The following is an 11,939-nucleotide window of genomic DNA, read 5'->3' on the forward strand; positions in this document are numbered from 1 at the left end:
AGCAGCCTCGTGGTGGGGGTGGTGCTGCTGCTGCCATCTCTATATAGGGAACCCAGCCAGGCATCCAGAGCTCTCCTGTGGCATCTCAGTATGGCTTGGGCACTGGGGTTGTTGGGCCTGTGCTGGTCTCTGGCTGTTGCCCACCCTCTTTCTCCGTGAGTAAAACTGGAGCTGGGAAAGGACTAGGGAGTGGGCTAGAGTGGGCTAGGGACATCGTTTAGGCCTGGGCAAGTTTGAAGATAGGACCTAAGGGAGAGGCAGTGGGCCCAGTGGATCCAGCAACTGTCTGTCTTCTCTCTAGGGACGGTACCCATGGGAATGGAACTGAAGGTGGGAGTGGGGCCAGAGTGAAGCCAGATGTGACCGGTGAGGCCCTGACTTCCTGAGTCTGTCTGTCTGGCTGTGTCTCTGCACTATATTACCTGACTGGTCTTTTACTTGCATCCCCCACCTCCACCCCAGAACTCTGCTTAGATGGCTGGAGCTTTGATGCTACCACCCTGGATGAACATGGGGCCATGCTGTTTTTTAAAGGTAGGAGGTGCTGGTGTTGGGCTGTTTGGGACTTCAGACTTGGTCCCATTCTCCGAGGGTGTATCTATCTGTGGGAGATCTTAGGAATTATCTGAGGGCACCACCCACAGTTTCTCTGTAACTATCTCAGTAGGCCAAAAGTTTGTTCTGGGTCCCTCAGTGAGTGTGTGTTTTTCAGGGGAGTTTGTGTGGAAGAGTCACAGATGGGTCCGGGAGCTAATCTCAGAGAGGTGGAGGAATTTAACCAGCCCCGTGGATGCGGCCTTCCGCCGTGGTCACAACAGTGTCTTCCTGCTCAAGGTACTGCTTGGTCAAGGTCAGGGCTGGGCCAGGAAGTGCTGGAATGGGCATGTTAGACACTCCCTTGGGTGGCCCTAGCATGGACCCCTTACAGTAGGTTCCAGGTTTCCTTCCCCTGTACCTTCCTTTCCTGAAAAAGCTTATGATAAGGGAGTGTATGTGCATGTGGGCCTAGCAGGCCCAGCATCCAGTGGCTATTCTTCAGGCCCAATCTTTGTCCTCTCTGCTACTCCTCATGCCATTGGCCATCCTTTCCTTCTTGGTAATCTCTTCCCTTAGTCTCCAAGACTCTGCATCATGTACTTCTCATATGGTGGCCAGGCTGTTCATAACAAGGCACCTGGCTGAGGGGTGAGGGGAAGATGAAATCCAGCCTGCTGTGCTCACTGAGTCCCATGCTCTGGCCAAGGCTGTGTCCACTTGGAGGAAGGGAATTTTCTAACTTGCACAAGGCCATGTGTCCTGGGGGTGGCCCTCACTGCCAGCTTTATTTCCCTCTTGCCTCTTTCCTGCTCATTTACAGCTTCCCATCCTCAGCCAGTCCCTGAATGTTCTTTGGAGAGCTGCTCCAGCCATTTCAATACACCTTCCCTGGGTGATCTTAACTAGTGGTTGGCTCTGAGGACTCTATTGTGGACACCAGATCTGTATCTCTCCCAGAGCTCCAGACATCTCTTTCCCATTTCCTGGCAGACATCTTTGGCTAGATGTTTTGTGGGCACCTCAGATCCAGTATCCCTCAAACTGAACTTAGTATCTTTCTCACAAACCCAACCCACCCATCCTGTTGTGTCCCCTATTTCATTAAGTGGCACCACCCTGTCCCATTTCCTGCAAGACAGGTACACATGAATTTCAAGATTTGGCCTCTGGTGATCTTTCTGGGCTTATCTTTTCCCCCATCACACTCACTGTGTGTCAGTTACATGAGACCAAATATAGTACTCTGAGCATGCTCTGTATCTGTTGCTCCCTCTGCTGGTAACACCCTTTCCACAATTGTCCTACTGAATTCCTACTCAGTTTTCAACTCTTGGCCCCAATGCTTCCTCCTCTGTGAAGCCTTTCAGGAATTCTCTAGGTAGGCTTAAGCATTTCCCCTGTATTCCAATGCACTTCACGTGTTTCCACTTTGGTGGTTGCATGGCTAGGACTGTAGGATTTTCTGCTTTTCTACACTGAACTTCTTGAAGGCAGAGACACTCTTATCATCCCTTTATCCTCAGTGCTTTTCACAATACCTGGTATATAGTAGTCAGTCAGCAACTATTTCTCGAGTGAATAGATAAATCAATAAATAGATAGATGACCAAATGAATATATGAATGGATGGATGATTGCAGGATGACTATTTTATTTGTGGATATGTTTGCCAAGACTAATAGTGTTATAGATAAGTGTGTCATAAGAGTGTCTGGTTATACATAGTCAGATGTGTGCATATGTTATAGTAATGGTGGTGGGATTTGCACAAACTAAGGTATGTATTTGTGCAAGGGGTAACACATTGCTGTCCACAGGTAGATCAAAAGTGTGTAGGGCCACAGGGGGAATACTGTATACATGCAATAGATCAAAGATGTTGTGTGTGAATGCAGGTGGCAGTATGTGGGTAAACAGTTAAAAACATTGAGTGATTTGTATGCAGGGAGACAAAGTCTGGGTGTATCCTCCTGAGAAGAAAGAACAAGGATATCCAAAGTTGCTCCAAGAAGAGTTTCCTGGAATCCCATCCCCTGTGGATGCAGCTGTAGAATGTCACCGTGGGGAATGCCAAGATGAAGGTGTCCTCTTCTTCAAAGGTCAGCCCAGGCTGGAATAAGAGAGCCTGGAGTCATGATGGGTTGGTGGTGATTGAGGTTGTGGCAAGGATGATGGTGGTGAGGGAACACCATGTGGCTTCCCAAGGAAGGGAAGAAATAGAGAAGTCAGTTATGGTCTAGAGGTCAAATAGGGTAAGGAGAGGAAGTCATCCTGGGTGAGGTAACTGGGTGTAATTCTGCTAAAAGTTCTTCACTGCTCCCCATGATCTTTAGGATAAATCTATGTCCCTTAGTCTTATATACAAAGTTTTCCATCACTAAATTCCTACTGACCCTCCAGCCTCAACATTCATCATGCCTTTACCTTGAATATGAAGCTCCTAAAACTCTATGATGTTCCTTGTACACCCCATTTGCTTCATGCTTCAGACTTTCCTTTCTTTAAGTTCCATCTCCTCCTCTTTTCTGCCTTGAAACTCCGGCTTCAGGTATTAGTTTAAATATTACTTTCTCTGGAAACCTTTCCCTGTCTTTCCTCACTGCACTTGCTGAGCCAATCATGTGCGTTTTGCTGCTGAATTTTATTATATGATCACTCTCTTCACCTGTGTCCCTGCTGGGTGTGAGCTCCATGTGGCCAGGATCATACCTGGCCCATCCTGGGGTCCAGTGCTAGCAAAAGAGAGGGCATAGCCTGGCCTCACTGAATGCTTGTTGATTGACTGGACAAAGGTAACCAAACATGGTTCTGGGACTTGACAACGGGAACCAAAAAGGAACGTTCCTGGCCAGCTGTTGGGCACTGCTCCTCTGCCTTACGATGGCTCAGCCGTTACTACTGCTTCCGGGGTAACCAATTCCTGCGGTTCAACCCTGTCACGGGAGAGGTGCTTCCAAAGTACCCTCTGGATGTTCGAGACTACTTCATACCCTGCCCTGGCAGAGGTGAGAAAGTCTGAGCCCCTGAAATCTACTAGAATTCATCTACCTTCCCTGAGTTTGCAGACCCCACATACCCAGCTCCTACCTTAATTCTGTGGTATAGCACCTTGGCCCTTGCCCTAGCCCCATCTCCATTCTGGACCTTCCCAGTTGTCCTCCTAAGGGAGAAGTCCACATCCCCACTAACCATAGCCATCTCTTCCACCTCAGACTTCATTCCAATCAGACTTCATTCTGCTTCCCTCTGTTTTCCCCTTCACCTATTTCTCTCCCCAGGTCATGGACACAGGAATGGGACAGGCCATGGGAATGATACCCATCATGGCCATGAGGATATGCGCTGTAGCGCATTTCCAGTCTTGTCTGCACTGCTGACTGACAACCATGGTGCCACATATGCCTTCAGTGGTGAGAGATGCCTCCCTGACTCCCCCATCTCTGCCCTTCATACCTCCCATCTCTTTCATGTGTCTCCCATCTCTGATATACTTCCTCTATTTTCATCACTGCATCCCTTCTTTTGTCCCCTTGGGCCCCATCCTTAGCATCATTGGCATGTGATTTTTTATCTCTCATCTCCTCTGATTCATATTGTTCAACCTTGTCTCTCATTCCCCAGGCCTCTAACTTCATTTATCTGTCTGCCCTATAATACCATCTACTCTCAGGTCTGTGCCCTCTTTGGATCTCTGTGACTCCTCATATTCCTTTTGCTCTTGCATGTCTTGCCAGGTCCTCTAGCTCCCCTTAAGCATATTCTCAGGAGCTCCATATTTTTCCAAGTGCCTCGTTCTTAGTTCAGGCTTTGGATACAGAATTACCTGGGAAGGGATACCTGGGTGGCTCAATAGTTGAGTGTCTGCCTTAGGCTCAGGGCGTGATCCCAGAGTCCTGGGATTGAGTCCTACATCAGGCTTTCCACAGGGAGCCTGCTTCTCTCCCTCTGCCTGTGTCTCTGCCTCTCTCTGTGTGTCTCTCAACGAATAAATTTTTTAAAAATCTTAAAAAAAAAAAAAAAGAATTACCTGGGGATAAGATGTTCCTATTGCTGAGAATAAGCCAATAAATTTTGGGTCCCTTAGAACTTTAGGAGATAGCTTTGCTGGTTTGAGGAGGTTTCTTCTTTTAGTGACCAGAGAGACATTTTTCTCCAGACCTGTGGCATTAATAGGTAAAAGTCATGTAATGATACCTCGGGATGTTCTGGCATTAGTCAGGCAGACAGTGATGAGTCTTTTTTTTTTTAATAATAAATTTATTTTTTATTGGTGTTCAATTTGCCAACAAACAGTAACACCCAGTGCTCATCCCGTTAAGTGCCCCCCTCAGTGCCCGTCACCCATTCACCCCCACCCCCCGCCCTCCTCCCCTTCCAAGTGATGAGTCTTGATCCACACTTGAGAATAACTCCAAGAGAAGGAGTAAACAATACTCAGTTTAAGACATACATATGATCAGATACAAATGTAAAATAGGAGTGAGAACGTAGAACAGTGAAAATCTTTTTTTGCTCCTAACCCCTGGACAAATCTGATCAGATATGACTATCAAACTATGATGAAAAAGACACAGTCATGAGGAGAGTATATCTACACAACAAGAATGCATGCTGAAGGAGAGCATTCATCCATGATGAAACACACACACTTGTAGTGCAAATATAGACTTGTACTGAGAATATATGCCATAGTAAGAACACATAATTACCAGAACATGCAGCTACGGTGAGTGCATGGGACCATCAGGAAGATAGACAGAAAAGGTGAGACAGAGATAGAGGTAGGTATGTAGATAGGTAGAGATATTGAGAAAACATGGTCAAAGGGACCACATAGAGATGTAGAGAGAATACAACTTGCCATGGAGAGATCACAGAACTTGCAGGCAACATGGCCATGAATAGAATGCAACTGAACTCCTAAATAAAAAATGTTAGCTACGTTCCTTAGCTGATGAAAGAGCACTCAGATATGGAGGAACACTGTTTTGTTAAAATTCTCCAGCTGAGGAGAGAGCTCAGTCTCTTGACGAAAAAACTAGTGTGACCCAGGTCCTCAGCATAGGGCTGGTCCTCTACTCTTTCTGGTAGATCTTTCTTTTTCCTCTGCCTCCTAATTTCTTACCCATTCTTTCTACTTTTTCACAATGTTGGCTTGCACAAGGCCCATCATGCCCTGGCCCTTCTCCATATTCATGATCTTTCAGCCTCAGTTCCAAAGGGAGACTGCCTCAGTTGCTCTCTTTTTCCACCTGGGGTTGCCAGAGAGGAAATCTGACGGACCCAGCTCATATTTGTATTCTAGACCACATTGAAGTGTACTCTGCACTCTGTGCATTTCCTAGTGATGCATTAGGGACCCATCACTTATTTCCTCTGCACAAAGAGAACCACAGCTCATTCTTTTTTTTTTTTTTTAAAGATTTTATTTATTTATTCATGATAGACATAGAGAGGGAGAGAGGCAGAGACACAGGCAGCGGGAGAAGCAGGCTCTATGCCAGGAGCCTGACGTGGGACTTGATCCTGGGACCCCAGGATCACGCCCTAGGCCAAAGGCAGGCGCTGAACCGCTGAGGCACCCAGGGATCCCCACCACAGCTCATTCTTAAAACAGGGGTCATAGCAGGGCAATTTCAGCAGGAGGTGAAGGTCTATATGTAGTCACTATGACATGCCCAGTAAACAACTATAGAATTTGTGGCTATAGTGAGAACATTGGCTGTTTATGTAACACATATTTATTGAGCATCTGAGAAACAATGGACATAGTTCTAGGCACTGGGATACAGTAGCCAATGTGGCAGATGAGACACATGCCCTCATAAAGCCTGACAGAGGGAAAGAGGACTGTAATCAAGAGAAAGAAGAGAGTACTTTTAGGTCATTGTGAAGTGTTCTGGGAATATCAAAATGTTTCTTATCCTCAAACACCATTTGGAGGTAGTATAAATGGATTTAAAAATTATTCATGTTTTAAAATATAAAATAAAAATGTTAGCTGTCCAAAAAAGCTGTGACGAAATTAAGACAGGATAATGAGATAGAGGTGAGGAAAATGAGCTGTGCGAGAGGTGATGGTCCCTGCTATCAGTATCCAGCTGTTGAGAAGGTGCTGATTGATTATTCCAAAAGCAAACCCTGACAACTAATCTTTTACTTCTCTAAATACGAAGTATATTCTCTTTAGGGGAAAATTAATGAATAAATATATTCTGTATTTTTGCTCACGTGATTAATAAAAGATCTTCTGTTGCTCTAAAAAAAAAGCATCTTTGAAGAGATGCTTTTTGAGCTGAGATTTCAATAATAAAAAGGCATTAGGAAAAAAAAAAGGCATTAGGTAAAAAAATAAGATGAAATAAAAAAAATAAGATGAAATCAGAGAGGGAGACAAACCATAAGAGATTCCTAACTATAGGAAACACAATTGTGTAAGCAAGGAATCCAGCTAGTAGTTCTTGCAGTTGTCTGGATTAGGGACAATGATAGCTTAGACTAAGATAATAGCAGCAGAAGTGGTGAGGAGTCATCTTGATACATTTTGGAGGTCAAAGTGACAGCATTAACCAATAGATTGAATACTGGTTGGAGTGGGGAAGGAAAAAGAAAGGTTTTTAAGAATGACTTAGCTTTTGGGGACTAGGCAACTGGGTGATTGGTGGTTCTTTTTTCTAAAATCAGGAAAGACTAGGGAAAGAGTAGGGGTGTGTTTGTGTGTGTCTGTGTATGTGTCTGTGTATGGCAAGGGGCAGAAATCAGCTTGGACACTGTAAGCTTTGGTGCCTAATGGCCCCAAATGAACATGTTGGGTAGGCAATTAAGCCTCTCCTTTGAGCCTGATACTCAAAGGAGAGGTCCATGAAAGCTGAAGAGAACAGATATAAAGTCATTAGCATGTAAATGATATTTAAAGCCCCAGACTAGGTGAAATCATCAAGAGAGTGAGTATAGGTAGTGAAGAGGTCCAAACTAGAGGATTTTGATATAAGATATCAGGCTGAAGAGAAGAGTAGTAAAAAAATAAATAAAAATTTAAAAATAAGAGGAACACTGGAAGAGGCTGGTATCACAGGAGCCAAGATCCAAAAAGCAGATATTTCAAGAAGAGAGTTGTGAGCAATCCAATGCAGCTGAGAGGTGGAGCAGGATGGAGAGAATTGATGATTAGATCTGGCAAGTTGGAGGACACTGATGACCTTGAAAAGGACAGTTTCAATGGGAGGGAAACAGTATAAGTGGAATGGGTTGGGGAAGGAAAGGTAAGTGGGAATATAGACAATTCCTTTAATAAATTGTTATGAGAAGGGGAAAAGAAGGTCAGGGCTTGTCTGGCTACTCTCTCATTCTCCTGCCACTTCCAGGGATTAGAGAACACAGCTAGGTGAGAACACTTGGTGGGAGCATGCTGTGGTGCTTCCCTTTTAACTTCTGGTCACTATCCCTCATTATTTTTAGTATCTCTGCATATGGATGTCTGAGATGCATAGGGAGCCCGTGCCAAACCCCATGACATTAGCCTCCCTTGGCACGTTAGCCACTGTTCTCCATGCCTGCACTTCTGTCAGGGCCCTAGTAACTCCAGCTCTATAAGCAGGTTACCATGACCAGGTCACCACTGATCAAGTCCTGCCCTATCTCCTCTCACCTGGTCTCTTCCCTCTTGGCCTCTGGATGTATTCTCCTCTCCCTCTCAAGACATATCCCTGCACATGTTCCTTTCCTATTCATTGTCTGGCCTTTTCCGCCAGCACTAGAGTTATCTCATATCCCACAGGGTCCCACTACTGGCGTCTGGACACCAGTCGGGATGGGTGGCACAGCTGGCCCATTGTCCATCAGTGGCCCCAGGGTCCTTCAACAGTGGATGCTGCCTTTTCCTGGGACAATAAAGTCTACCTAATCCAAGTATGTGCTGGAAGAGAGGCTTGAAATGGAAACTAGGAGAATATCCAACTCTATGCTGATTAATGTCTGTTGTTCTCCAGGGCACTCAGGTATATATCTTCCTGACAAAGGGAGGCTATACTCTAGTAGATGGTTATCCGAAGAGGCTGGAGAAGGAATTTGGGAGCCCTCATGGGATCAACCTTGAGACTGTGGATGCAGCCTTTACTTGTCCTGGGACTTCTCGGCTCCATATTGCAGCAGGTGAGGGGCATCTGGGTACTAAAGGGTGGCTTGTTCTGCTACTTCTCCATGGCATAGATTCCCATCAGGGTTTGAGAAGGGCAAGGCCAGGATCCCATGATGTAGAAGCCATGTTTTGTTTGGCACCTTCTTCCCAGGACGACATCTGTGGTGGCTGGACCTGAAGTTAGGAGCTCAAGCCACATGGACGGAGGTTCCTTGGCCACATGAGAAGGTTGACGGGGCCCTGTGTGTAGAAAAGTCCCTCGGCCCCAACTCATGTTCTGCCAATGGTCCCAGCTTATATCTCATCCATGGCTCCGATTTGTACTGCTACAGTGATGTGGAGAAACTGAGCACAGCCAAGTCCCTTCCACAGCCCCAGAGAGTGAAGAGCCTCCTGGGCTGCAATCATTGAGAGGAGGGCTCTTGAGATGATTCTGGCCCATCCCCTTCTCTCTGTTTTCCTCACAATAAAAACCACAGTGCTACTTTGCTGGACTTAAGGTGCCCTGGTTGTGGAAGAGTCTCATTTCTTTCTTTGAATTGAGAGCCTCTTTGGAGGGTGTCAAGTTCAGATGAGGCTGCAAGAAGCAAGGGAGGGGAGGGCTGAGGGAAAATTTCCCTGTAGACCCATACTCCGCACCATGGCCTCATCTAGTTTAAGGCCAACTCCTCCTGATGTGTTGGCACCTTGCTTTGTAGGAATTTGATGGGTAGAAGAGTAGACTGACAAGCTCCAACTGCTACACAGGGCTTTGTAATGGAAGGCCAGGCCATAGAGTGTCTCCTGACAGGCTCCAGGTTCCACTGGACCAGGAGAACTGCCTAAGATTCCTTCACCCATCTCACTGGCTGGGAAGGAGGGCAGGAGATGAATCTCGGCTTCTTAGATAAGGATGTACCCAGGGTTTGAGATTGGCTGGGGCTGGGAACAGAGGTTAGGGGTGAGGCACCAGAGCTGTGGGGTCTACTCTCAAGAAGTATCCTGAGCTTTCCCCTTCACTCTGGATGGTGTCTGGATGATTTTTTTTTTTTTAATGTGTCTGGATGATTCACATAGGGCTGGGTGCCTCTCCTTCAGTCTGAGAGGTGGGTATAAGGCCAGAGTCCCAGATCTGGGCCTTATATAGTTGATGTGCTACATCTGGAGCCATCAATGCATCATGCCAGAGAGCTTGAAGGTGTCTATACAGTAATCCAGCAACTCTGGCACTCAAGATTAATCTCTTCCTCTCTATCGAAGGAGGAAATTTGTCTTCTCTTCTCCCACCTGCTCTGACACAGAGTCTTCAAGGAACTCCACGTTGAAAAAAAAAAAAAAAAAGGAACTCCAAGAAAAGGTCCCACTCATGCTTCTTTCATCCATTCACTTAGCACCTCATAATGTGTAGAACAATGTGTCACTCAGTGAATCACACAATCTCTGCCCTCAAGAATCTCCAACTCTATATTACAATCAAGAGGGGACCCTAGGGGCACTTGGGGTATGTCTCTCATGAATAAATAAATAAATAAATAAATAAATAAATAAGTAAATAAATAAAATCTGAAAAAAAAACAACAACAACAGGGGACCCCAGACAAGGCATTAGATAAATGCAGTAAAGTGAGATAGATATTAAGATGGAAGAGCCTATATACAAAGGAGAGTGGAGGTTGGAGGGGTTAGGAAAGGCTTCATGTGTAACACTTAATCTGAAATTTTTTCAATATTTTATTTATTTATTTATGAAAGACAGAGAGAGAGAGAGAGAGAGAGAGAGAGGTGCAGAAACATAGGCAGAGGGAGAAGCAGGCTCCATGCAGGAAGCCAGACGCGAGACTCAATTCTAGGACTCTGGGATCATGCTCTGAGCCAAAGGCAGACGCTCAACCACTGAGCCACCTAGGATCATGTGCTGAGCCAAAGGCAGACGTTCAACCAGTGAGCCATCCATTAAAATCCATCTGAATTTTAATGGATGAGTAGAATGTATGGAAGTCCTTTATACACACTACCTACTATGTACTATCATGCCAGGAACATTATAGGTAGAGGAGGCAACATGAGCAAAGAAAAGCCAGAGTAGAAGAAATAGCCAGGATTGGGAACCACAGCTATTCAGAAGGGCTGAATGAGGGGCTGGTGGGAGGTGAGGTTGGAGAAGGAGGCAGCGGCTTGTCAGCTCATGTCAGACTAAGAAACATGGATTTTGTCTGTCTTTGGGGCAATGAAGACCTAAGGGATTTTAGACATGGGCATGGCTTGCTGAGGTTTGCATTTTAGAGAGATCACTCTGTGACAGAGAGGATACTGAGTAAAAGGAGGTCACAGTGGATGTGAGGAGACCACTGAGGAGGTTGATGCTGTGGCTTAGGTGGGAAACCACATCAGCCTGGAAACTGGATGGCAATGGAGATGAAGAGAAATAGGCAGATTAAAAATATCTAGAAGACAGTCTACAAGACTTGCTGATAGATTGGATAGAGGGGTGGGGGAAAGTGAGATATCTCCTCCAAACTGCTCCATTGCCCCTTTTCCCTATTCATAATTGCATGTTTGTTTGGAAATTTTGGGAATTTTCCATGGCACCCTCTTGTAATTCACTCCATGGTTAATACGTTTCTCTATATTCTTTACACACTCCATAGTTAGTACACATCTCTATCTCTTTATCTTCAGCTTTAACTGAAATCAGGCTCTACCCCTATGGTCCCTCCTCCTTTCCCTATAGCTGTCCCAATAGATGAGCAACAGTATTAGCATTAGGATGACTCCCATACACATCTGTACCATTTCTCTTCCTCTTTCTATGCAGATTAAATTTCTCCTTCTTTGGCATCATGCAAGTGAGCCATACCATTTTTTAAAAAAGATTATTTACCTATTTATTCATGAGAGACACACACACAGAAAGAGAGGCAGAGACACAGGCAGAGGGAGAAGCAGGCCTCCCTGCAAGGAGCCTGATACTGGACTCAATCTCAGGACTCCGGGATCACGACCTGAGCCAAAGGCAGACATTCAACCACTGAGCCACCCAGGCATCCAGAGCCATATCATTCTTATGGCCATAGTCTACCAACCTCCTGCCTATGTCCTCTCAATTGGTAAAGCCATCCAATTAGTATGGCCAAACTCTGACCCTAGCCATTATTCACAATTGCTCCATCTTTGAAAAATTTCCTTAAGTTCCACCATCCCATCCATTTGTGACAACTTCTTATCCTTCTGCTTCTTGCACAACTTCAATCTTCTCTTGCTCCTTGAGTTTAGAAATGCCTGATCC

General features: G+C 45.5%; 1 protein-coding gene across 1 annotated transcript; it reads left to right on the forward strand.

The window, feature by feature from the left end:
• On the forward strand, positions 1 to 9,173 carry HPX (hemopexin). Its single transcript, XM_041729635.1, has 10 exons — positions 1 to 155; positions 302 to 366; positions 463 to 534; positions 713 to 834; positions 2,483 to 2,636; positions 3,330 to 3,542; positions 3,816 to 3,947; positions 8,315 to 8,445; positions 8,526 to 8,688; positions 8,826 to 9,173. Exons 1-10 carry the CDS (start codon positions 91 to 93, stop codon positions 9,083 to 9,085), a joined length of 1,377 nt encoding a protein of 458 aa, XP_041585569.1. The 5' UTR covers positions 1 to 90; the 3' UTR covers positions 9,086 to 9,173.
• Positions 9,174 to 11,939: the final 2,766 nt, after the last annotated feature.

This window comes from Vulpes lagopus, chromosome 15, assembly GCF_018345385.1.
Source record: "Vulpes lagopus strain Blue_001 chromosome 15, ASM1834538v1, whole genome shotgun sequence".
Lineage (NCBI taxonomy): Eukaryota > Metazoa > Chordata > Mammalia > Carnivora > Canidae > Vulpes > Vulpes lagopus.

Excerpts from the sequence above, each read along its gene's own strand:
- HPX (XM_041729635.1), top strand. The coding sequence starts at position 91 with ATGGCTTGGGCACTGGGGTTGTTGGGCCTGTGCTGGTCTCTGGCTGTT. Across the intron at positions 156-301 it reads GTTGCCCACCCTCTTTCTCC|GGACGGTACCCATGGGAATG; the intron begins GTGAGTAAAACT and ends TCTTCTCTCTAG. Across the intron at positions 835-2,482 it reads ACAGTGTCTTCCTGCTCAAG|GGAGACAAAGTCTGGGTGTA; the intron begins GTACTGCTTGGT and ends ATTTGTATGCAG.